Consider the following 23,532-nt stretch of genomic DNA (forward strand, 5'->3'; position numbering starts at 1 on the left):
CATGGAAATGGCATGCAGGGAAATGGGAGTCCAAGAGGCAGAGGAGGCCTTAAGAATGTAAGCCCCTCTAGACTTTCCAAAAATGTGATATTTCCTAAGTGATAACATATGGGAAGTGAAGTACATTCTACCTCTTACGTCAATGCTATACATTATTTATGCTCCATCACTCATTTATACAGGATTTCCTTATATGTTGCTCTATTTCACACTGACATCATTGATGGGTTATATGGCGACGTGGTTGGGAGAGATTAGGGTCATGTGATCATGTGCTTTTTCACCATTAATCTTTCTAGTGAAAGTGAACACTCAATTCCTCTATGTTGTCTCAGCAAAAGGATAAGGAAAAGGCAGGACCTTCAGGCCTTCTCCAAACTGCACCCTCACTTTCATCGGTACCCACTTTAGGATGCAGTATAGAGTGAAGGGGATATGGTCAAATGATCCTTCAGCTCCTTCCCTTCTGCCTAATTCCTTTTATCAGTAATATGCTTTTATCCCACCACCTTTGGTATGAAGCTCAGAGTTAAGTTTTTCTTAAGGTAAGAATAATTACACAAAATCTTTTATTTTGCTGTACAGTATTATTTCAGGAGTTAAGTTCTGGGAACAGTAGGACATATAAAAATATTTGATACAGGAGTTCTGTGAACAAACTTACACTGTTAATAATAATTCTTAATGAACTGCATTTTCATTGCAAACTACATGTGTACAGTTATCTATTATTGCATAACCACTGCAAAACTTAATGACATAAAACAAAAATTATTAGGCATACAATTCTGTGGGTTAGAAATTTGGACAGGGCATAGCTCATCTCTGCTCTGCAATGACTGCGGCATCATCTGGGCAGGGAAGGGGAAAGGAAGTACTCAAGTGGCTAAAGATAGCTGAGACAACTGGGGCCAGCCAGGCATTTTTTTCTTCTCATATCCTCTCCATGTAGCTAGCTTGGGCTCCCTCATAGCATGGAAGGCTCAGTATAGTCAGATTTTTTTTTTTTTTACATGAAGCTAGTGTCCCAAGAAATCCAGGATTAAATTATAAACCTTCACATGTCCTAGCTTCAGAAGTACCAGAATGTTACTTCTGGCACACTCTAAGGCTATTCCAGATACTATATAAGGAAATGGGAATTAGACTCCACCTCTCAGTGGGAAGAGTAGCAAGTAATTTTAATCTACCATATTGCATTTTCTTGGAACATAACCTCAATATAAAACACAGACTCTATATATCTCCCTTCCTTAATTTAAGGAAGTTAAATTCTGTAAGAATAAGGACAAATGTATTTTATGCAATAATATGCATTCAGAAATGGGTACAATTCCTTGCAAATGATTGGTGATCAATAAATATTCAATGGATATATGGATTAATGCATTCTTAGAAGCTTGATAAATAAATCTGGGAAGCAAATATCCATGCCACTCACTAAAACCAAAACCACCAAGCAAGAATATGTACACAGAAGCTCTGCTTCTTCTGATAGGAACCTTCCCCAGTCTCTAAAATAAAACCTGTAACCACCAAGATTCCATTATACCGACTGGAGACCTTCCTAGTGTGTAGGGGCCACTCTCTCCTGATGCAAAGGCACTGAGCTGTGAGCATGCCCTGGTATCAGAAATCCCTACTGTGCCAAGACAAGATTACCACTAGAAATCATCTCCCAACACATCTCCCCAGGCAATACTAAGTCCACAAAAAATGCAGATGCAAATGCCATTCGAGGCTCCTGAGTTAACCAGCCTTCTGGTTCCAGTGTCTTTAAACAAATTTCCATATTCTCAGCCTCATTCTCTTAACTTCATTCATACAACCTATTATGGTTAACCGAAAAACTGACCAGTGTCAAGAACTGCGAACGGTCAGACATTTTACCCTACTTGCAGACAAACAAGTAAAACCTGCTACAGTTTTCATAGCAGAAGGTCAGAGACTCCTGGCTTAGAGACAAAGACTTTATTGCTCATGACACAGCAGGAACATAAGCTTCATGTTCACATCAGCTCCCTTTGCCTCCCCTCCAAGTCACATGGGGGTGACACAGAGGTGGGTATAGGTGGATCCTGCACATGTCATGGATTTGCATCACATCCGAGGAAACCCAAGTTTAGGAAACCTCAAGCTTTTATAAGAGGTGGCAGACAAGCTGCCTAACCTTTGCCCCAGAGGAAAACATCATCTTTATCATACTGGACATCAAATAACCCTACCATCTGCTCTCTCTATATATCCTCTGCTACTATCTCTATTTTCCAAAGTTGTTCACTATACAAACAGTTTTGAAAAGGCAGTCCAGAACAAAAGACTGTCTGTGTATCCGCTCAAAAGACATTCAGAAATATGAAAGATCCATGGAGAATTGCCTCTCAACAGCCAGAAGTTAGGGACATAAAGCAGACCTCACATTTATATGGTAGGTGGTGGAAAGGTATTTCATTAAGAGTAAAAAGGTGGAAAGATTTCTCTTCTTCCTGGAAGACACCTTCCTTTTGTTTTCTCTATTTCTCTTTCTTTCTCTTAAAAAAAAAAAAAAAAAACTGTGTTATGTTGTTCCTCTTTCTTTCAGGTGGTTTACATACTCATATGACCTCCTACTCAAGAAGGAACCCAACATTTGAAAGGCTTCTGAATACCAATATAGGGTTCAAAGGAAAAGATACATGGAGTGGCCAGCTTAGTCTTCTCTGCTTCCTTAGCCATTGAGGAAAAAAACTTTCTTTTCTGTGGGCTCATCATTCCAGGTCTCCTATTCCTGCCACAGTAGGAAGAACAAGAATATCAGGATTCCCAGGATTATGGGTTTAAATGGAAAAGGCGAACCAAGGCGGCCACTGAGCTGCCTCTGCCTCTGGTTTAGAAATTATACTGAAGGGTTAACCAAGACCTGGGGCTTACAGAATGGGAAACCACATGGAGATTGGGATGGATGCCCTAGCCAGTAATAAAGCATTTTCTTGGAGTGACTTCTGTGCTTATATGACTTAGAGACCTGAGGTAACAGTAGGCAGCTGGTGGTCAGTTAGAGAATTCAGACCCCTAGCCATCCCCTGCCATGACTAAAGCCCTCATGTTACCCCACTTCAGCACCACACCTGTATATCTATACCCAGTATTTGTCCACCTGCCTAGTTCTCCCAGTAAAGTGGGAGCTTTTAAAGGGCCACAAATATATGTCACTCACCTTTGCAGCCCCAATGCCCAGCACTTATTTCCCATTCAACAAACATTACCAACCAAGTGACCCTTGCTACCTTTTATTGCTGCACTAATCCTTCTTAAACACAAACTTTCACATGTTCAAAAACCTCTAGGAGCCTCCTATCTGCCACTGTATCAAGTCTAAACTCCATTACCTAATTTCTAAGGAACATCATAGTATGTAATAAGTAGATATAATTTTTCAAAACTTTCTTTTAAGAGTTGATTGCTGAATTTCACTAATCTCTTTCAGACAGAAATAGGACTTAAGGTCAGCTAGATGGTGAGTGTAGCTGCTCAGGGTTTCCTCAAATTCAAACTCATCAACAGTGCTTTCTTTTATTACCTTTGCTTTCCTCTTGCATAAATTCTCAATGCCCTTAGCATTTGTGTCACACTCTATTACTTAGTTACATGCCATCTTGTACAGGACAGGTTACCATGATACAGCTCCTCATGGATCCCATAAGGTTGTGCAACAAAGCAAATTACAACACAACATGAAACTATTCACTAATGAATTGATCGCTTATAAATATAAATTCCAAAGATGTATTCCAAATCCATACAAATGATTACTTCTGACAAAAGGTGAAAGGGAATGGAATGAAAATGGTGATTGATAGGGCCTTCAGCTTTATCTGTAATAGTCTTTTGAAAGAAAAATATATTCATGCTGAGGTAGATTTTCTCCAAAGATGGCTACAGCAATCTCTGCCATGCTGTTCACCCTTTATCATGGGACTTTGCTGCTCCTCCCCTAAAGACATGAAGTCTATTTCTTGTCCCTTTGAAACCGACTGACCTGCTTAGCCCAACAGAATGTGATGAAAGTGACAAGGGGACAGAGTTCCAGAGCCTAACCTTAAGAGATCCTGCAGCTTTTGCTTCCACTGCTTGGGAACCCTGAGGTACCAGGTAAAGAAGTGTGACTCCCCTACTAGAGAGATCAGAGTGAGAGTCCCTGGAGGCTTAAAGATGGAGGACAGGATTCTAGTCATCCCAGCTAAGGAGCCAGACATGTGATTGAGACCATCTCAGATTCCTATATGAACATTCCGAGCAGAGATGACCCATTCCACCTAAGCCCTGCTTAGCCAATCCCAGAATCATGAGTAGATAAAATTCATGACTGTTGTTTTCAGCCACTGAATTTCAGACTGGTTTGTTACACAGCAATAGACAACTGTTAAGTTATTTGTGTTATTCACAATTAATTTTAAAAAATAAATAAGCCACATGCAAACCTTTCTTCCTGTTTAACAACTAGCCTCTCTCCTTTTCCCACCTCATTCCGTGTCTTTAATGTCTCTATTCATCTAACTGATTATACAATACCCAACAATGCAATGCAAAATCAGTGCAAATCAATGCAAAATCAGGGTAAAGTGATTATAGTGTGAAATTGCAAATCTTTCAAAATATGTTAAGAAATCATGAAGTTGATGAAGGTAATGTTAGAGAAGCCCTTGAATCGTGGGCAACTCTTCTGGGAAATGAGAATCTGCAGCTGGAATACTTAACATTTGAAGAAGAAAATATCCACACAGATGATGGCACAATAAGTGCCTCAAAAGGGAATGATTAGAATGTCAAAATATAAGAGAGGCTCTTGGAAAACTGATGAAGCCCTCAAATATTTTTGTAATAATGACCCTCTTTATGATTTCCCCACAGAAGTCAAATGTAAAATGGATATTGTGTCATGATACCATATAATTTTGTTAGAAAATTATGCTTCTCAGAATTAACACTTGATTCATCCTTTGTTCTAATGTTTAACACATCACCGACCAACTAAATTTTGTTAAATGTAATAAGGTAAATCCATTTTAATAATTTTCTTACATTTTTAAAAGATATTGTCTCAACCAAATATTTTTACTTTTTTTCTCCCTATTTTGAAAAGATTCACTTTAAGTGGGTTTGGGGGGTACCAATTATCTAAGGAAAATTGGGGGCCTCTGTAAAATCTTTGATTCATCTCCCTAACCAGCAGGCATATGCACTGAGGGCAGGGTCTTAGATCACACTTTATTAGTAGCCTCTAGATAGTTCATCAAATATAGAACCAAACAGATAGTGGGGACTCACAAATTCAATAAATGTGACAACGAATGACCTCCTGATTGATTGGCTCACATGTACATTTTGCCGTTGAAGGATGGCACTTTTTCCGTTATCAACCCTGACCCAAAATGAGCTGGTATTTGTTCTTCTTAAAATTGTACATTGAAGGCCTATTACAAACTTCCTGCTGAAAGCACGTTCAAAGGCTGGATATGTTTAAAACCAATTCAAGCATGTAAAGTCGTTTTAGGAAATAAGCCCCAGGTCCCAAGGGCTCAGCTGAGGAGGGCCACATTTTAGAACAGGTGTGCCACTTCACTGAGCAGGAATTTGGAAATGTCAAACATTAGAAGCACTTCAGAAACTCCAGCTCAACCTGCCGGAGAGTCACACTTCTGGGCACGTGTCAATAAATGCCTTGCAGAGATGGGCATTTGAGAAAATCTCTCAGCCCTGATTCAAAATTAGTTAAAACATATCAACATGGTAAGTTCTTAAAGAAACCATACTTTTTTTTTTTTTTGGCTTTTCCTATGTCAATTTTACTTCTCAAAAGAAATTCTATTTTTAAAGTGATCATTCAGAAAATTTCCATCTATTACATGATAACTGTAACAGCATCGCATGTCTTAACATCCCTGAATTTCAATCTCTTTCATCTTATCTTGCATCACCAATTGCAAGAGTAAGAACTGGGCTGTTTTCCTTGTCATTGTGTTACTTCTATCCCTTTGGAAATTAAAAAGTAACACTACAAACTTGACTGCAAGTACCCTTTAAACTTGGCCCCTTCCGTTAGGACACCAGGCGCTCTGCAGCCCATCAGTCTGTTCTAGGGCAAAGGCAAACAATACTTTCCGTTACAATAACTTGTATCCAGGAAAAAAAAAAAACAAACAGGCACTCTGTAGCATACGCAGCATAGCAGCCAGAGAAAAGTTTACTAGCTTTAGCCAATTGGAGGCTGTGGAGCTGGGCCAAATTAGCGTGTTCTTCTCCGCCTCTAGATGAAGTCATGAGTGAAATATGACATTGAACTTATTTTTAAAAGGGAAGAGGCACAGGATAGAAAAGCTAAACTGCAGGAAAGTGACCTGTGCCGAAGAGTACGCGGTTAGGAAGCGTGTGCATGCCTCTAAACCCTGAGTGGTTCTCAGTTCTGTATCCTTCGCCTCCCACTGGGTGGAGTAGGTCTTTTAAGAGCAGCTGGAATGCAGCTCCCCTGATCAGTGTAGCCAGTTGTTGCCTGTCTGAACCTCTGCCAGTCCTAGAGAGCGGTGCTCTGAGCTCGAACCAGAGGGCCACGCTCTGCACCCCTGTCCACCGTCCTTCTCGCCGGAGCCAGAAAGAACGTTCCCACCTGTCCAGCTATGGGGGAGGACGCTGCGCAAGCCGAGAAGTTCCAGCACCCGGGTCCTGACATGCGGCAGGAGAAGCCGGGCAGCTCCAGCCCGGTGCCTTCCTCCACACCGAGCCCCAGCCTGAACCCGGGGAGCACGGAGGAGGCCATCCGGGACAACTCGCAGGTGAACGCCGTCACAGTGCTCACGCTCCTGGACAAGCTGGTGAACATGCTGGACGCCGTGCAGGAGAACCAGCACAAGATGGAGCAGCGGCAGATAAGCCTGGAGGGCTCCGTGAAGGGCATCCAGAACGACCTCACCAAGCTCTCCAAGTACCAGGCCTCCACCGGCAACACGGTGAGCAAGCTGCTGGAGAAGTCCCGCAAGGTCAGCGCCCACACGCGCGCCGTCAAGGAGCGCCTGGAGAGGCAGTGCGCGCAAGTGAAGCGGCTAGAGAACAACCACGCCCAGCTCCTCAGGCGCAACCATTTCAAGGTGCTCATCTTCCAGGTCAGTGCCCCTACTCTCCGCCCACCCAGCTGGGACTCCGCATCCATGATCTCAGTCGCCTGGCTCTCACAGCCATTTTTACATCTGTCCTGCCTGTCAGGGACCGACCCCCCCCCCACCACACACACACACACGGCCCTGTCCCCGCTGCCTTCAGCAGGCGCATGTGAAATCTACAATCTACACACAGGGCTGGGAATTCCCCAGGTCACTGCAGCCTAAACCCAAGGCAGGTGCCTCAGGAGATAGCAGGTCGGGGTCATTTGTCAGGAGCACCTCCATACAGGTTGGGAAGGTGAGCAGGTGCAGGCACACTAGTCAAATTCACTTGTCTCTTTGCATTGTGAACGTGGGGCTCTGACTGCAGCTGTTAGCTGGACAGGGCAAATTAATTCACTGGCTGTTTATTAACTCTTTGTGGAAATGAGGTGATCATGTGAGTTTTCTGTTTTGTTTTTTAATCAAATCAAATTAATAACTTTTTAAAGCCTCCCTCGGTCCAAAGGTCACCAATGTTTTGGGGACTAACCAAGTATTGAAGATTGATTCCATTAGAGATGAACTAGCTTTCTACTTTTGAGACTCTTTTGGCTACAGCAATCTTGTTGAGCTTTTTTCTAGCAAATGCACTGAAACTACAGAGCATTACTCTTACAAACACACTAGATATGCTTCTCGTTGCTCAGAGAGACCACAACTGTAAAGTAAAACAAAAGCAGTGTTATCAGTTACAAAGGCTAGCCTAGGATATTTTCTCCTTCAAATGGCTGCCTTGGAATGAAAAGGCCACTTAATTTTTGTAATGCATCAATGATGCAATTAATGTAGCAAGAGGCTCTTTGGAACAGGGAGATTGCGTGGGACTGTTGTTCCCCCACGAGGTGGGCGTTTGTGAGTCCAAGGGCAGCCCTGCCTAACGCTGGAAGCCCTTCCGCCCAGTGGAGCCCAGCCAGCACAGAGCCCAGGAAGCAACTGCCATCCCTGCCCCAGGGCTGTCTCATTGTGACCACGTGAATAGGAGAGGATTTCAGAGCCACGGAGGGGAGAGGCTATAACCAAATGTTTGATTGTGAACGGCACACAAGAAGAGCCTTCATCTCCCCAAAGAGATTTAGAAATTGGAACTTAAACCGAGGGAGCCTTCTTTTTCTAAATGAATCTGCTCTGCCAATTTAGAACCTAAGCCTCCTTCCTCCATAAAAGGAAAGACTCATCTCGCTGCTTTCTTGTCCCCCCACATTGCACTTGATGTTGTAAAGCTTCAGGCAGCTGATGTCCTTCTATACCTTGCAGTCTGTTGCAGACCGGAAATTTTTTAGCTTTTAATGCAAATGGAATAGCTTTTCATGAACCAGATGAACTGAAAAGAGATATGGTAACTGCGCCTTTCTTAAGCCATATAAAATCCTAACTTTATTAGCCTAAAAGATATTATAAATCTCAACTCTCAAGGCATTTCTAGATTAAACACTGATCTCCAAACAAAACCAAACATATACAGACCTGTTTAAATCTGAGTCATCAAAGGAAATTTCCCTCCTTCCAGTATGAAGCAAGAGAGATTCTCTCTTGTCCTGTCCCTCAGTTAAGGAGGAAAAACAAAAAATTATTCATGTAGTAGAGGAAAATCACAGTAGGTCGGGATCAGTTTTTGTTTTGTTTTGCCACGGAGGATGTTCTGTACGTGTTGGGGAGAGGGATGGAAAAGATACGTGACTAAAAATTTCAGGAGAACTGTAAATCTGACATTTAAAAAAACAACTGTTGGGAACTTAAAGACACGGGCTGCTGCTGAAGCCCTGTCATGGTCTCCTGTTTTGTCACATTGGATTGACAGGTATGAAATTACAGCCAGAAACGGTAGGAATTCTCCATATAGTGAGGACAAGGTGAAACAGGGGCTCAAGACCAAGGTAGAAGCTAAGAGAATCCAAAGCAATGTGTTCAGGCTCCATTCAGGGCCTCTTAGCAAGCAGCCCCCAAGGACTTTTTTGAAAGAGCAGCTTAGGAGACAAAGAATTAGAGGGGCAAGGAACTGGACCTTTCTTAAGTCATGTAATGTAAGATCTTTTATTAGCCTAAAGGATATCAGAAATATCAACTCTCAAGGCATTGCAAGATGACTATTCTGAAAAAACAAATACAAATGAAGTCCCTCAGTGGAAAAGTTGCTCTTTCTCTTGATCCTTCTTAAAGTAGGGGTTTCTAGGGTAGTAAATTATTACATCCATTATAATTATTATATTATATCCATTATGCCGATGGATATAATAATAACTTGTGTTAGAGAGTAGTCCAGTATAGGGGTTGAGAAAAGATAAATTTTGTCATACAGACACTGGTTCAAATCCTAGTTTCACCACTTGCCAGTTATGTGATCTTGTGCACCTTGTGTAGCTTTTCCAAGCTTTTGTTTCCTCATCTGTACATCTTATTAATATTTGAAAGAGCAAAAGTATTTTGAGCTTTTAATAAGCCCTGCATACTCTGCTAAGTATCTTTCTGTAGTTTATCTCAACTGCACCAATTTACAGAGGAGGATGCTGAGATTCAGAGATACTTATATCTTGTCTGAAACTATTTAGTTAGGCAGTGGTGAGGCTGGGATTTCAACTCATATTTAATTGACTCCAAAGTGTGCGCTCTTAAACATTAGTGCTTCTTCCCTCATATCTCTCTCATAGGGTGAGGAATAAATGGGATAACATATTTTAAATATGACTGTCACGGTGTAAGCTCAAAGAACTGAAGCTCTTCCTGGGTGGATCTGCAATGCATTTGCATGGAGAGGAGGCTATACTTGTGCTTGGTTAGAAATATGGCTTTTTAGTAAAAACTGATCTCACCCTACCCAGCATCTTCAAACAGCTATGCTTTTGCTTTTTTAGTTGGGATTTATTAAAAGCTAAACACACACACACACACACACACACACACACACACACACACACACACACACACACACACACACACACTCCCAACTCCCTGCCATACATTGTATGACAACTACCGAGTTGAAATCAATATTACATCACCACCAGAGCAAAGGAAAGCAAAGCCCTTTAAAAGCACAGGACTCTGCCCAAAGGGCCTACTCTAAATAGACCCTTCTAGTAGCAGCACAGTCTTCACAGTGGGGCACAGGGTAGATGTTTTCTAGACCTGCAGAGTGAGGAGGGTGGATAATGTACCAGGTGCCACTTCAGGTCTCTAAGTTGTTTGTCACTTTCAGTCTACTTGACCCCTATGCTAGACTTTCCCTTACTAAATCCACTGTTTTTCTAGTTTAAGACAAAAAGAATTAACGTAAAAATAGGAGAGTGAAGAAAGAAAATCTGTCACCTGACTGGATCATATTCAGTCCTACAGTGTTTAGAAGATTATGTTTCCAGTTTGTAAAGTCCTGTTGTGTTCTCCAAAATCTGCAGGGGCTTTTTGGTTGGTTGGTTGGTTGGTTGATCTACTAGATGCTAGTAACACTAGATACACATGAACATTTTTTTAAATTCTGAAATCTGTCCTTAATTTGTCCTGTTTAAAATATGTCATTTATTTATTTAAGTCTGTGCTAAACTTACAACATTGTTGTAGCTGTTAAGCCTCTCATGTCTTAGCAATTACTTCAAATTATAACCAGTAGAATCTAAAACTGGAGAAAATTCATCTCCTTCTGAGCAATAAAATAAATTGTAAAATCCTTGTTAAACTTAGCAGCTTCCCTTTTTATATGTTTTTTAAATAATGGCTTAAGATCAATGTTTGAATTCAAAATACTGTAACAGGAGCCAGTATAAATGAAATAAGACTCAGAGAGGTTGCTGATCAAAAAGAAAATGCTAAAGACTAATAAGACTAATTCTTTGCCTGTAAGTGCATATGTATCTTTTACTAAAAGTAAAATTTGTACAAAAATCAGTGAATTTACAGTTAAGAGGAAGTTTTCTCTGTTGACTGAAGAGACTAGAATTTCACAGGTAACTGGCACTGAGGGTGTGATGCCCACTTAAGGCCTCTTGAAGTTCTAGTAATGATTACTTGACAAAGCAGTTTGGGAATGATTTCAAATCCAGAGAACAAAATGAGAGTACTCATGGACAGTTTACACTTTCATCCACATGAAATTGTGAAATTGGGTGAAAAGAGTAAAAGTTAGATGTTTACTGTGGCTACATTCATGGAGAATCAAGCCTATAAATGTGTTCAAATATTCATCATTTGGGTTCCTTTGATGAGAACAGAATTTTAGAAAGGTGCTAAAAGTATAACATCTTCAGACTATTTTTAAATTAATTTTTTTAAAGACTGTATTTATCCAAAGCCACTGCTCTGAAAATCGCTAAATTAGTACAGACTTAGAAGAAATGGGCATATAAATAACCAAAGTCACCTTTATATGACAGCTCGCCATGTTTGTATCACACTGATTAATATTCCCATAATGGGATACTGGTTTTGATGTGCTACTTCTCCGGTGCCCTTTAGTTTATGAGATAAACAAAATACTAGTTCTTGTTGTTATTATTTACACTTCTTGAATGTCAGCACTGCCTCAGGCACTTTAAATGAATAACTGATTACTGTCGGTATTTCTTCAAAAGAGTCATTAGTTCTCTCACATATTAAAAAACGAGACTCTATCTCAGATGCAGCCCTTCCAGGTAAATGTTGCCCCTTCTGTTGTTTTGTAATCCATATCTGTTTGAATTGAACAAATGAAAAGCATTCTCCAATGCAACTCAGGTCCTATAGTTTTGATTCTTGCATGAAACAAAGCATGTCTGGCATTTGTACACTGTGAGATCACTTTTGCAATCTGTTAGACTGGTTTTCGTAGGATTTAGGTTAATATCACAGAATCAAGTATTTTAGAGCTGGAAAGCACCTCAACAATCATTTAGGTTAACCTCATTTTATATCAAATGAGCAGAGGCCCTGAGAAACAAAGTGACTAGCAAGGTTTCATTTTATTAATAATAGAAATTATAGAGTTGAACTGTGAAATGAGTGAAAACAAACACTATAATCCCACTATGGCAAAGTTCATGTTTACTGGGTTTTCTACAATAGCTTTTAAATAATTCAGTGTGGTTTGTTTTTTGTTTTGTTTTGTGTTTTTTGTGTGTGTGCAACAAAGAACACCTAAGCAGTGTGATCTTAAAAAAGAACTGAACCCTCTATAACACTGAAAAATAATGAAACTTTTAAATCCTCGAGAATGGGAAAGACTGCTCAGGGATTATAACTAATACATTTTATTCTTATGACTTGCTGATTCCACCAACAGCTGCCTTAGGGGTACATTTCTAATCAATGGTTTTATCCACTTGGCAATCTATACCTCAGAAACACAAACTGGAGAAAACCATCAATGTGTAAAAGAGACCTAAAAATCAGAATGTCAGGTGAGCACAGTTCCATTTTCATAACTAGTATTTAGAGATTATTGGACAAAACATTCCATGGACACAAATTTATGGTCCTCATATCCCTCTAGGATGCCACCACATCCCTGTGGGAATGTAACAGCCTTTGTTATTTTCTTCTAACAACGGGGATGATAAGTTAGTGACAGGAGAACAAACTGCCTGTTCAAGCTTTTAAATGACTTACTGTAGCTTCCTTTTCTAATGCTAGTCATAGAGTCTCCTTCTCTTTTAAAATGTGTGTATCTATCTATGTGCAAAGAAGATTTGCTTCCATGAGCACCAACCCAAGAAGTACCCAGCATATTGGCCAGTTTCTCTGTGTTGATATCTGCACATAAGACTTGAGACTGTTAGTTCACAAGAATCAGTATAAACATCAAACAAGCGAAAGTGCAAGGAAAAAATGCCACTTTTTCAAGAGTTCTTTCCATTCCTTTTCTCTCTTATGATGCAAGCATATCATTCGTATATGTTAGAAGTGTACTGATTAATTTTCCCTTCCTTTTTTTTTTTTGCGGTACGCGGGCCTCTCACTGCTGTGGCCTCTCCCATTGTGGAGCACAGGCTCCAGATGCGCAGGCTCAGCAGCCATGGCTCACGGGCCCAGCCGCTCCACGGCATGTGGGATCTTCCTGGACCGGGGCACGAACCCGTGTCCCCTGCATCGGCAGGCGGACTCTCAACCACTGCGCCACCAGGGAAGCCCTCCTTTCCTTTTAAAAACCCCTAGGGGTCCTTGTGAAAGGTCAGAACCAGGAGCAGCTGCATCAGTGGGGCTACGTACCTTTTCGAAAATAAATCTGGAGGAAGTGGCATGGACATACATACACTACCAAATGTAAAATAGATAGCTAGTGGGAAGCAGCTGCCAGCACAGGGAGATCAGCTCGGTGAGTTGTGACCACCTAGAGGGGTGGGATAGGGAGGGTGGGATAGGGAGACGCAAGAGGGAAGAGATACGGGGATATATGTATATGTATAGCTGATTCACTTTGTTATAAAGCAGAAACTAACACACCATTGTAAAGCAATTATACGCCAATAAAGATGTTAAAAAAAAACTTTTAAAAATAAAAAAATAACTCTATAGGGCAAATAGTCAGCTGCAGCTGGGGGCCTCTCCTGGGTAGAACTATCCAAGGAAGCAATGCAACTCACAAGGGATTCTTAATGCCATGTTAAGGAGTTACAAACCCCAAGTGGATATATGGGTAACTAGCATAGTTAAGTAGTGACAGAATTGAGGATGTATATTTGATCCTCCCCCTTGAAAGAGCCATCAGTCTTAGAATCTGTAAGAGAAAGCATATCAAAAACATTACAACAGGAGGCTGAAGGCAGGAGTATCACCTCACCTGTAGGCAGGTGAAATATCAAGTGTTTCCATAAGGTATGTGTAATTGGCCTGAAGGAGGACACATGAGCAGGTAAGACTGGACACCTGGGGGACAGTGCAGTTACAGAGGAGCCACTGTCTGAAGTTCAAGTTGAATTTCCACCACTATAATCGTTCCTTTATAGTCAAATGCCATGTATACATTTTACTAAAGAATAGAGATTTTGAAGAGTGTCAGCATTTTTCTGCTTCTAAACAAACATTATGGAAATGTAAGTCCCACATGTACTTGGACATTCACAAATTTCTATGTGAAGGGAAAGGGCTTGCTTACCTTCAGGGGAGAACTATAAGAAGTCACAAAATAAACACTGTCCAGTAGACATAACCCAAAATACTGCTTGATTAATAAAAATGACAGCAGAAGCATAGCAGTTGGCCAAAAAGGCATATCTCACTTGTTTCCAGTTGTATTAAGACACATCCAACTCATTCTGGATTATGTCTGTTCCTGCTGGGTTTATTTTCATAGTTGGCATCAAAGAGTTCTTATATAAATTTCCCCGACATTGTCTGAAAGAGCTCAACTGGGTTTCCCACCATCTCTTGACTGCCCTCATGTATGCAGTTTGATCTACCAACAGATCACTTCTGATTCACCTGATAATGCACTTTTCCCAAACCTGTCCTCAAAGGACACATGGTGAGAGAGACAAGAGTCTAACACTCAACAGTAACTGTGCCTTTTTAACAATAAAATTTACACTGCATTAAAAATGCAATATTATTGGTTTAATTCTTTTAGAAGTACAGTTAATATGGACATCTTTTGTTGAGGTTGAAGAAAGGGAAGTTATCAGGGTAATCCACAGTAATCAAAGGTAAACCTCTGATTAACCTGAGATTATACTACACAAAATGCACCTCTCCTCTAGTAACCAAAGCTTATTTTTAATTTTCCACCTGATTTTCTGCCTTCTTTACTGAGGACTTTTTTTTGGCGGTACGCAGGCCTCTCACTGTTGTGGCCTCTCCTGTTGCAGAGCATAGGCTCCGGATGCGCAGGCTCAGTGGCCATGGCTCACGGGCCCAGCCGCTCCGCGGCATGTGGGATCTTCCCAGACCGGGGCACGAACCCGTGTCCTCTGCATTGGCAGGCGGACTCTCAACCACTGAACCACCAGGGAAGCCCTTTACTGAGGACTTTTAATAACGTTTTACGTTTTACGTTTCTTCCTTTCCTGCAAGCAACTCCTGTCAAACCTTCCCAACCCTCTTGTCAAACCCCAGAAGTAATTTTGCTTCTGGACTAAGCATCAGAGCCATAGCTATTTCTGCAGTCTGCCCCTCTTTTAGTAATGCTCATCCACTGAGAATAAAATCCTTCCTTAAAAATGGAAACTGCTGAGCCCCTTAGGCCTGGTTCTCCTCTTTTCCCAGTGGCAGCAGCAGTCAGCAAATGTCCTTCTAGACACAGAGCTAAGTCCATTCTTTTGCAGTGCCCGACACAGGGGCAGTCTCCACTCTAGCCCCGCTCAGGGCTGTCTTAGAAAGCCTCCTCACTCAACATGCACTCATTCAACAAATAACTGCTGAGCTGTCGGGGACTACCCTAGGCGCGGGACTTAACGGTGAACAGGAGACAGAAGTTCCCACCCTCACAGGGAATACACGCCAACGAAAAGGAGGCAAGTCAAGACTTGAAGCGCGGCAGAGTTGCCCTCTGTAAAGGTCCATGTCATAAGTTATTCGTGGGAATCCCGTGCAAATTTCAAGTTTTTACTTTATCTTTTATACTGTGTTTCTGACATTCTGTGATATTCAAAATGGGAGTAAGCTTTGGGAAACGGAATTTGGGATTTCTTAACTCTACCAAGGATTCTATTTAACCAGACGTGCTGCTTTTTACTCTACCCAAGACTTTGTTTCTAACCAATTTATGGAACTCATACTCTGTTATGAGTATGTGTGTGTAAGGGGGAGACATGGGGCTGTATCTTTTCAGAGAGTATTGTAATTATACTATTTGGTGATTAATGAGGAGAGGGATTTTTAAGTTTCTCTATATTAAAACATTGTTCACTTAGTCTTTGTAGTGAGAAGTTGAAAGTATACAGGTATACCCTTAGAACATATTTTTGATCACTACCCCAATTTTACTGACTTTTCAGTCAATCAAAATTGCAAAATAAGAAGGGAAGTTCTTACCCATTAACATAAACTTTGCATGAAGTTTAGCTCCCAAATAGACTTTTTGTTTGTTTGTTTTGTTTTTGAGCTTTTATTTATTTATTTATTTAATTTATTTTTTTTTTAACACATAGACTTTTAAATTCACCAAATCCAGTTATTTTTCAAACTGAAAGTTTACTGGGCAGTCCACAATATAATCAGGTAACATTGAGGCTCTGCTTGAAGCCCAGCTGGCAGTGGGCTCTGGAGCCTGGCCCACCTTGGCATTCTTGCAGAACTCCTAATACCCTTGGGAGTGCAGTTTGAAAGCTGCTAATCTGGGTCAAATCCTCTTGTTCACATTTGGAAGACACTGAGACCCAAGGAGATTAAGCTATTTGCTGAAGGCCTCAGAGCCATTGAGCAGTACAGAAAGAACTGAGACTCAGGCCTCCTGTCACATGTTCTTTCCACTGTGCCATTTCTTCCGATGAAGATGTGAAGGCACTTTGCTAGCTGGCTCTCATTTTCCTGTATTTAAAGAAAAATATAAAAATCAAAGGGCGGCTTCCCTGGTGGCACAGTGGTTGAGAGTCCGCCTGCCGATGCAGGGGACACGGGTTCGTGCCCCGGTCTGGGAAGATCCCACATGCCGCGGAGCAGCTGGGCCTGTGAGCCATGGCCGCTGAGCCTGTGCTCCGCAACGGGAGAGGCCACAGCAGTGAGAGGCCTGCGTAACAAACAAACAAAAAACAAATCAAAGGGATTCCTATGCTGTGTGACCCAAGTCTATCTGAGTTCAAATCTCCCTGCTTCGCTACGCTGGAGAACCATCCCCCTTGCACTCTCTGGAGGCAAGTTTTCAGGCTCTGCTCCCTGAGGCAGAGGGAGAGGCAGATCATTGTACACCCAGAAACTGGAGAATGAGGTGTGCTGGGAATAAGGGGAGGGTGCACAGATTCCTGAGTTTGCCTCTTCACTCTTCACCCTAGGTGGAGGCTGAAGTACTCCTGCCCAAGGAAGCCCTATTTAACAGAGAGGCTTGATAAGCTATGCCTGGCAGCATGATTCCCCCTTACTACTCCAGAAATGGCCGTGGTATACCATCTCTCCTTATAATGCCCACAAAGGACATTCTAAACACAAGGCTTCGTGAGTGGGTCCCCAGTAAGGCTGGCCCTTGCTTCTCTTACTCCAAAATTAGGTCATTAGAAAAATTAGTGTGCATTTTTAAACAGATACCAAGGTTGACCATGCCTTTACTTTTGACTTCTACTTGGGGAGGGAACCTGATAGAGGCTTTACCTGGTGCCTGACACTTAAGGAAAAGATGGGGCAGGGGAGAGAACTAGGAAGTCCTCATCTTTTATCTTCTAACTTGACCTCCAGGCTCTTTTGCAGTGGGATTTTGGCAGGAATAGAGCCTGAGCGTATGAGAGAGAGGCCCTCTGGGTTCACAGTAACTTACTTTAGCTCCTTTATCTAGGCAGCTTCCTTGTCTTGTCTGACCCACAGCCCACTTCCCTCCCTGCCTGTCACTGATAGAGCCCTTGCCAGATGCCCTCATAATATTCCCAAGAGGCAGCCGTTGGCCTTATCCAGCCTAAGCGGAATGACTTGATCAGTTTAGAATTAACTTTTCATATTCTAGAAAACCAAAGCCACAGACCTTTGGTTTCTGTCATGCCAAAAAACACATACCCAGAAATTACAGCAGTTCAGGACTATTTGTGAAATGTGTTATTAATGTGAAATTTACATTGTCCATCTTTTCAGGAAGAAAATGAGATCCCTGCCAGTGTGTTTGTGAAAGAGCCAGCTTCCAGCCTAGCAGAAGGGAAGGAAGAGGAGCATGCTGATGAAAACAAGTCCCTGGAGGAAACTCTGCACACAGTGGACCTCTCGTCCGATGATGAATTGCCCCATGACAAGGAGGCCCTGGAAGACAGTGCAGAGGAAAAGATGGAAGAAAGCCGGGCAGAGAAAATAAAAAGATCCAGTCTCCGGAAAGTGGATAGCCTCAAGAAAGCATTTTCTCGCCAGAACATCGAGAAAAAGATGAACAAGCTGGGGACAAAGATCGTATCTGCAGAGAGGAGAGAGAAGATTAAGAAATCTCTCACTTCCAATCACCAGAAAACATCCTCAGGGAAAAGCTCCCCCTTCAAGGTCTCTCCCCTCACTTTCGGTCGGAAGAAAGTCCGAGAGGGAGAAAGCCCTGCAGAAAATGAGACCAAGTCAGAAGACATGCCTAGCAGTGAGGTGCCCAATGACCACGAGGAGAGCTCATTTGCGGAGCGTCTTTCCGAAGCATCCCTCACCAGCGTACTGGTGGAAGGGAAGAGCACGGAGGGGGATGCTGGGAGGGCGGCCTCAAGAGGGAGTGACTCGGCCATGGACAGCAACATCGACTTGACTATTGTGGAAGATGAAGAAGAAGAGTCGGTGGTCTTGGAACAGGCACAGCAGGTGTGCTATGATGGAGGCTACGTGCTAACCTCCCACGAGGCAGAGCGCTCAGATGAGGAGCCGGTGCAGCCAGCTGTGCTCCAGGTGGACCAGACCGCCTAAAGGCACAGCGCTCTGAGCCCAGGCTGTGCTTTCAGTTAAGTGGGTAACCAGAGCCTAGAAACAAACTCCTGTACATCTCCAGCACGCCCCACTCACACCGTGTTACTGTCCAGGTAGTCATCATTTACTACACAGTAGGCGCACACACGTGCCCGAGATTTACTATGAAGGCAACCTGTCAGGGTCTACACTTCTAATTTACTCTTAGGTTCCATTTCTGTAGTTCTCCAAGACTGCCCAGAAGAAGAAATGGAGCAGTCAAAAAACACTGATCAATTTGGCTAAGTCAGATACATCAGAGGCTACATAAGATACTAATCATGAAATGTGATTAATTTTTTGTCATTCCAGAAGCTTGCTGAATAAGCGTACCACTAATATATTGAATTTCCATAGAATTCTGTGAATCTATATTCTTTAAGTGTGTGATATATAATATACATATGTATTTAAGCTAAAGAGATAACTACTTTATGTTTCAAGAAGAAAACACTTTTCTTAAAAGGTAAAAGAGAAAGTTGGCTATTTACTTAGTAGAAAACATTGTTAATTGAAAGACTATAATGTTCAGCTAACGAAGTAAGATATGTAGAAAAGTTGGGACTATTAGAAAAAGAAAACTAAGGAGAAGTTGGAAAATAAAAGAAACAGGAAACAAAGAATGGCAAAGAGAATGAAGACAGAGAAAAAAGCATGTGCTCAAAAGTAAAATATTTACAATATTAGTTCAAGTATTTACTCATATAACAATGCTGAAGAAATTCATTTATCCTAGAATCATATGTTATATCTTCACAATATTTTTATTTTCTAATGTTTTCAAATAGTCTAAAAAAACATTTTACTGTGTTAAAGCTGCATTTTTTTTCTTAATAAAAGACATTACAAATATTTCCCTAAGGAAGTTCAAAAGGATGTCTCTTTAACATTGGAATGAACATAAATCTTCAAAATTAATTAATACATACTGCCTTTTGTAGGAAGTTGGATCGTACTATTCTTTAATGTTTTCCAAATTTGAAATAATCCTTACACTTCAAATGATGTAATGTAGGTTTGTAACATGTTAGAATCAACAGGTCTGGGAAGGGAAAGAATCAAGTTTTCCTTTTTTGTACATAACGGTAATTTCATTCCAGGTCATATTTTATTTATATATTAATTTCACAGAATATTAATGTGTTTCTCAACTTCTTAAAGCATGCTAGTGTTTATGTGTATGTGCACATTTACTCAGACAGGGTAATTTTTACTACTGCTAACATTATACTAAAATATTGCTTTATTTTTAATTACAGAATGGTAATGTTTTGAGAAAACTATTACAGTTTAAAGACAGTTGTACCAGAGAGCAAATGCCCTACCTTCAGTATGTACCACTCATTATAAGTAACCTTACAAATACAGCTAATCTAAAACAGTATTAACAAACTATGCTTTGCCTTATAAAAGGGATAGGATTAACAAATGTATTGATGGCATAACTGATACAGCTGTGTCCTTATTTTGCAATAATGTACCCCAAATATTAGATTGTTGAACTAACAATGGCTGTGTTAAAGAAGAGTAAATAAACCTAAAACTAAAAAGTACATAACAATGTCAGTTTCTTGGCAGAAAACTTTAAAAAAATCAGAAAGAATTGATTATTAAACTCTCCTCCAAATGTAGCCATAATGTTGATTTTTTATTCTTGATTTCCCCTATGAACTCGGCTTTCTTTTCTCCCCAATCTCATTTAGAAATCCAAGTCTCATTCTTCAAGTTTAACTTTCTTGACATCACCTTGCCAGCTCTGGAGAGCATCTGAATTTACTGTAGCAGCTTGATGAATCTGATAGGTCCATCCACATTTTTATTATTTTGTACCAGACCTTATAATACCTTAAATAGCCCTGAAAACATGAATGTATTGAACTGTATGTTCAGTTTATTCACACAGATACACCTTTGTCTTCTACAGTGCCATCCAGTTGGTAGAAGACTAAATTTCACTCAGGGCCCTGAACATGCCTGTTTAACCTTTACAAAGTTGCTGTTACTTTTTTGCAGTCAAGGAGTTGGGCCATCCAGAGCTAATGCAAGGTTTACATTTCCTTTTCAAATGTTATTTGTTCCTAGAAACTATCTGCGTGTCAGGCATCTTTTTAGATTTGACGGACAGACATTTATTCTCTGTTCCTCATTTGAAACATTAAAATCCTAACCAGTGGAACAAAGAATTAAGCCAGCTAATTGTTGGAAAACACATACTGTAGGGATTAGAGAGAGCAGCAGTTGTGGAAATGCAAACGAGTTATTCTGTTTATTGTTGAATTATTTGTATACTGGCAAGGCTACAAAGTCCCCAAATTAGTTATGTCTTCTTCATACCCACCCAGTAACCCATTCTTAACTTTATGTGCCTGGAGCTCAAGAACTGGATTAGTTTTCCCCCAAAGATTATACATTAATAAGCACTGAGATCATTATCTTAGAAATATAATTCAGGAACAAGAAGGATCTATTACACAGATCACAGATCTCACAGAAATAGAGCAGCGATGTCATTTTTCTGTGAGATTTTATTTTTAAAATATATAGACATATGTATTTCAACAGGAATATTTTCTTCTTTCCCCTTCTACTTATGAATCTAGTACATGGTTGAATTTCTTTTTATACATGAAAATAAAAGACCCACACTAAGGCCAGTTCTGCACAAAATAAATATTTTTTTCTTACATTTATTGTAAGATGAAAGCCCAAAATGTTTCTGCTTTTAGCAATGCTCATGCAGAAGAACAAGGTTTGAACCTCCTGCGTTTCAGCTCACTATCAGGAAACTAGAAGCTCTGACATAGCCAAGCCACTAGTGTAAGTAAAGGTTATAATGAAAGTAATTTCCTACATTAAGACACTAATGCCCAAACCCAGTTAATTCTTGCTCAAAAGTTTGTTTACTGCCCTACGGCCCAAGTCTAAGTGATTTTATGTTGGAGATTAGGAGTATGAGGAATTGAGGTAAGGGTGGCAATCATTATTAACAGTTCCATAGCAACCACAAGTCTTTTCCTAAGACTGCAAGACTGTGACACTGAAAAACAAGTTTCAGATAAAACTGGCACTGAACCTTTGTATTCTGCTTGATCTGGGTGTTGAAATAGACACTTCTGAAGCCAGGACCTCATTCCTAAAGGGAACAGGCAGTAACTCACATTATAAAGATACATTCTTCTTTTTTTTTTTGTGGTACGCGGGCCTCTCACTATTGTGGCCTCTCCCACTGCGGAGCACAGGCTCCGGACGCGCAGGCTCAGTGGCCATGGCTCACGGGCCCAGCCGCTCCACAGCATGTGGGATCCTCCCGGACCGGGGCATGAACCCATGTCCCCTGCATCGGCAGGCGGACTCTCAACCGCTGCGCCACCAGGGAAGACCCCTTCTTATTTTTGTTTTAACCATTGCATTATCCTGTAGTATTTGAAACTCTAAAATTATCTTTAACTCTCCACACAAACTGCCCCAATTACGAAACTACACCTTTAGCAAGACAGCTTGATATTCATACTCTTAAAGACTTTCCACTGTAAAACCAATTCAGTAAATATTTACTGAGCAATACAACCATCTGTCCTTCCCACTTGGAAATTCGTAGTGCCCAAAGCAGGAAGACACAAGCATGGGGGAGAGAGAACAACATTTCTGATATCTTACTTTATGCCAGGCTGGGCACGCCAACGGTCAGGAGTACTGTGTACCTACCACATGCTAGACACAAACATTATCTCGTTTAATCCAATGAATCCTATTAGAAAGGTACTGTTTTTACACCTGAGACTTTTGATGAGGGGAGCGAGGGAACTCCAGAGTTCTTAACCACTCTAAGTTCTCACTCATCATGTTACAATTTAACTATTTTTCCCTTGAAGGTCACAGAGTTAAAAGACTTGTCCAAGTTCACGTAACTATTGAGTGTCAGGGTCAGTGCTCAACCCCACTCTGAAATCCATGCTACTGCCAAAACAGGACTCCTAATTGTATCACCCAACTGTGCTTCACTATGAATCACTTTATAAGCTCCCTGATGGCATGGTATTAACTTCATTTTATCGCGCCGTATATAGCATCACATAGAGCTGCACTTTGCAAATGATTTTAATGATTGTCATACTAATGCTAAGAAAAAACAGCTCACGATTCTTGGGGAGCCACAGAGAGACTATTATTCGGGTTTGCTGAGGCCACAGAGGGGCTTCTCAGCTCCTTGGCATTGTCCATTGTCAGTGGCTGCAGGGTTCACTGTGGGGCACGGTTTAATAAGCACAAGCTGTCAACAGAGATAGATACTAGAATCAGCTAATTCAAAGATGGCACAAGAAGTCTGCCTCAAACTCTCCAAGTTAAAGGAGTCAGATTCCTGTGTCATGCTAGAGAAGCTGCTTTATCCCGCCTGGATACATCCTCTCATAGGCTGAAAATACGAGCAAATGGCAAATCAGCATGGGATGGGAGACGTGTGGGTGTTTGGGAAGTAAGGTGAACCGTGACGATATGGAGACCTGGCCTTTGAAGATGATTCCTGCAAAATCGTCCAGCTGTCTTCTCAAGGTAAAAGAGGAGCGACATCAAGCCAATGCTGGTGCCTCCATTTCTGTGGGCAAGCAATCAAAGAAAACCCTCCAGGCCAGCCCTCGTTCATCAGGATGTATGCTGCAGTCAGTGGCTTCTTCCAAGGGCTCAGGCAGTGGTCACAAACTCAAATGCCTGAAGGGCTCACATAGAAGTAACATGGTTCGAGGTGGTGGCAGCGATTGTGGCAGGGCAGTTACAAGTGGGCCGTGGCCTCTCTTATGGGACACCTTCATCCTTCACCAGCCTGAAGGTGGCGCATTTGCTAATTCCCAGAAAG

At 41.3% G+C, this 23,532-nt stretch overlaps 1 protein-coding gene across 1 annotated transcript; it reads left to right on the top strand.

Annotated features, from left to right (window-relative positions):
- Positions 1–6,347: 6,347 nt before the first annotated feature.
- Positions 6,348–20,296, top strand: CAVIN2 (caveolae associated protein 2). The gene is made up of 2 exons (XM_060106417.1): positions 6,348–7,136; positions 17,847–20,296. The coding sequence occupies exons 1-2, from the start codon at positions 6,654–6,656 to the stop codon at positions 18,639–18,641; spliced, it is 1,278 nt and encodes a 425-aa protein (XP_059962400.1). The 5' UTR covers positions 6,348–6,653; the 3' UTR covers positions 18,642–20,296.
- Positions 20,297–23,532: the final 3,236 nt, after the last annotated feature.

Source organism: Mesoplodon densirostris, chromosome 8 (genome assembly GCF_025265405.1).
Source record: "Mesoplodon densirostris isolate mMesDen1 chromosome 8, mMesDen1 primary haplotype, whole genome shotgun sequence".
Taxonomy (NCBI): domain Eukaryota; kingdom Metazoa; phylum Chordata; class Mammalia; order Artiodactyla; family Ziphiidae; genus Mesoplodon; species Mesoplodon densirostris.

What these genes read in the sequence shown, in the direction of transcription:
- CAVIN2 (XM_060106417.1), top strand. Translation starts at nt 6,654, where the DNA reads ATGGGGGAGGACGCTGCGCAAGCCGAGAAGTTCCAGCACCCGGGTCCT. An exon ending in TCAAGGTGCTCATCTTCCAG is followed by an intron (nt 7,137 to 17,846) that starts GTCAGTGCCCCT and finishes CCATCTTTTCAG; the next exon opens with GAAGAAAATGAGATCCCTGC.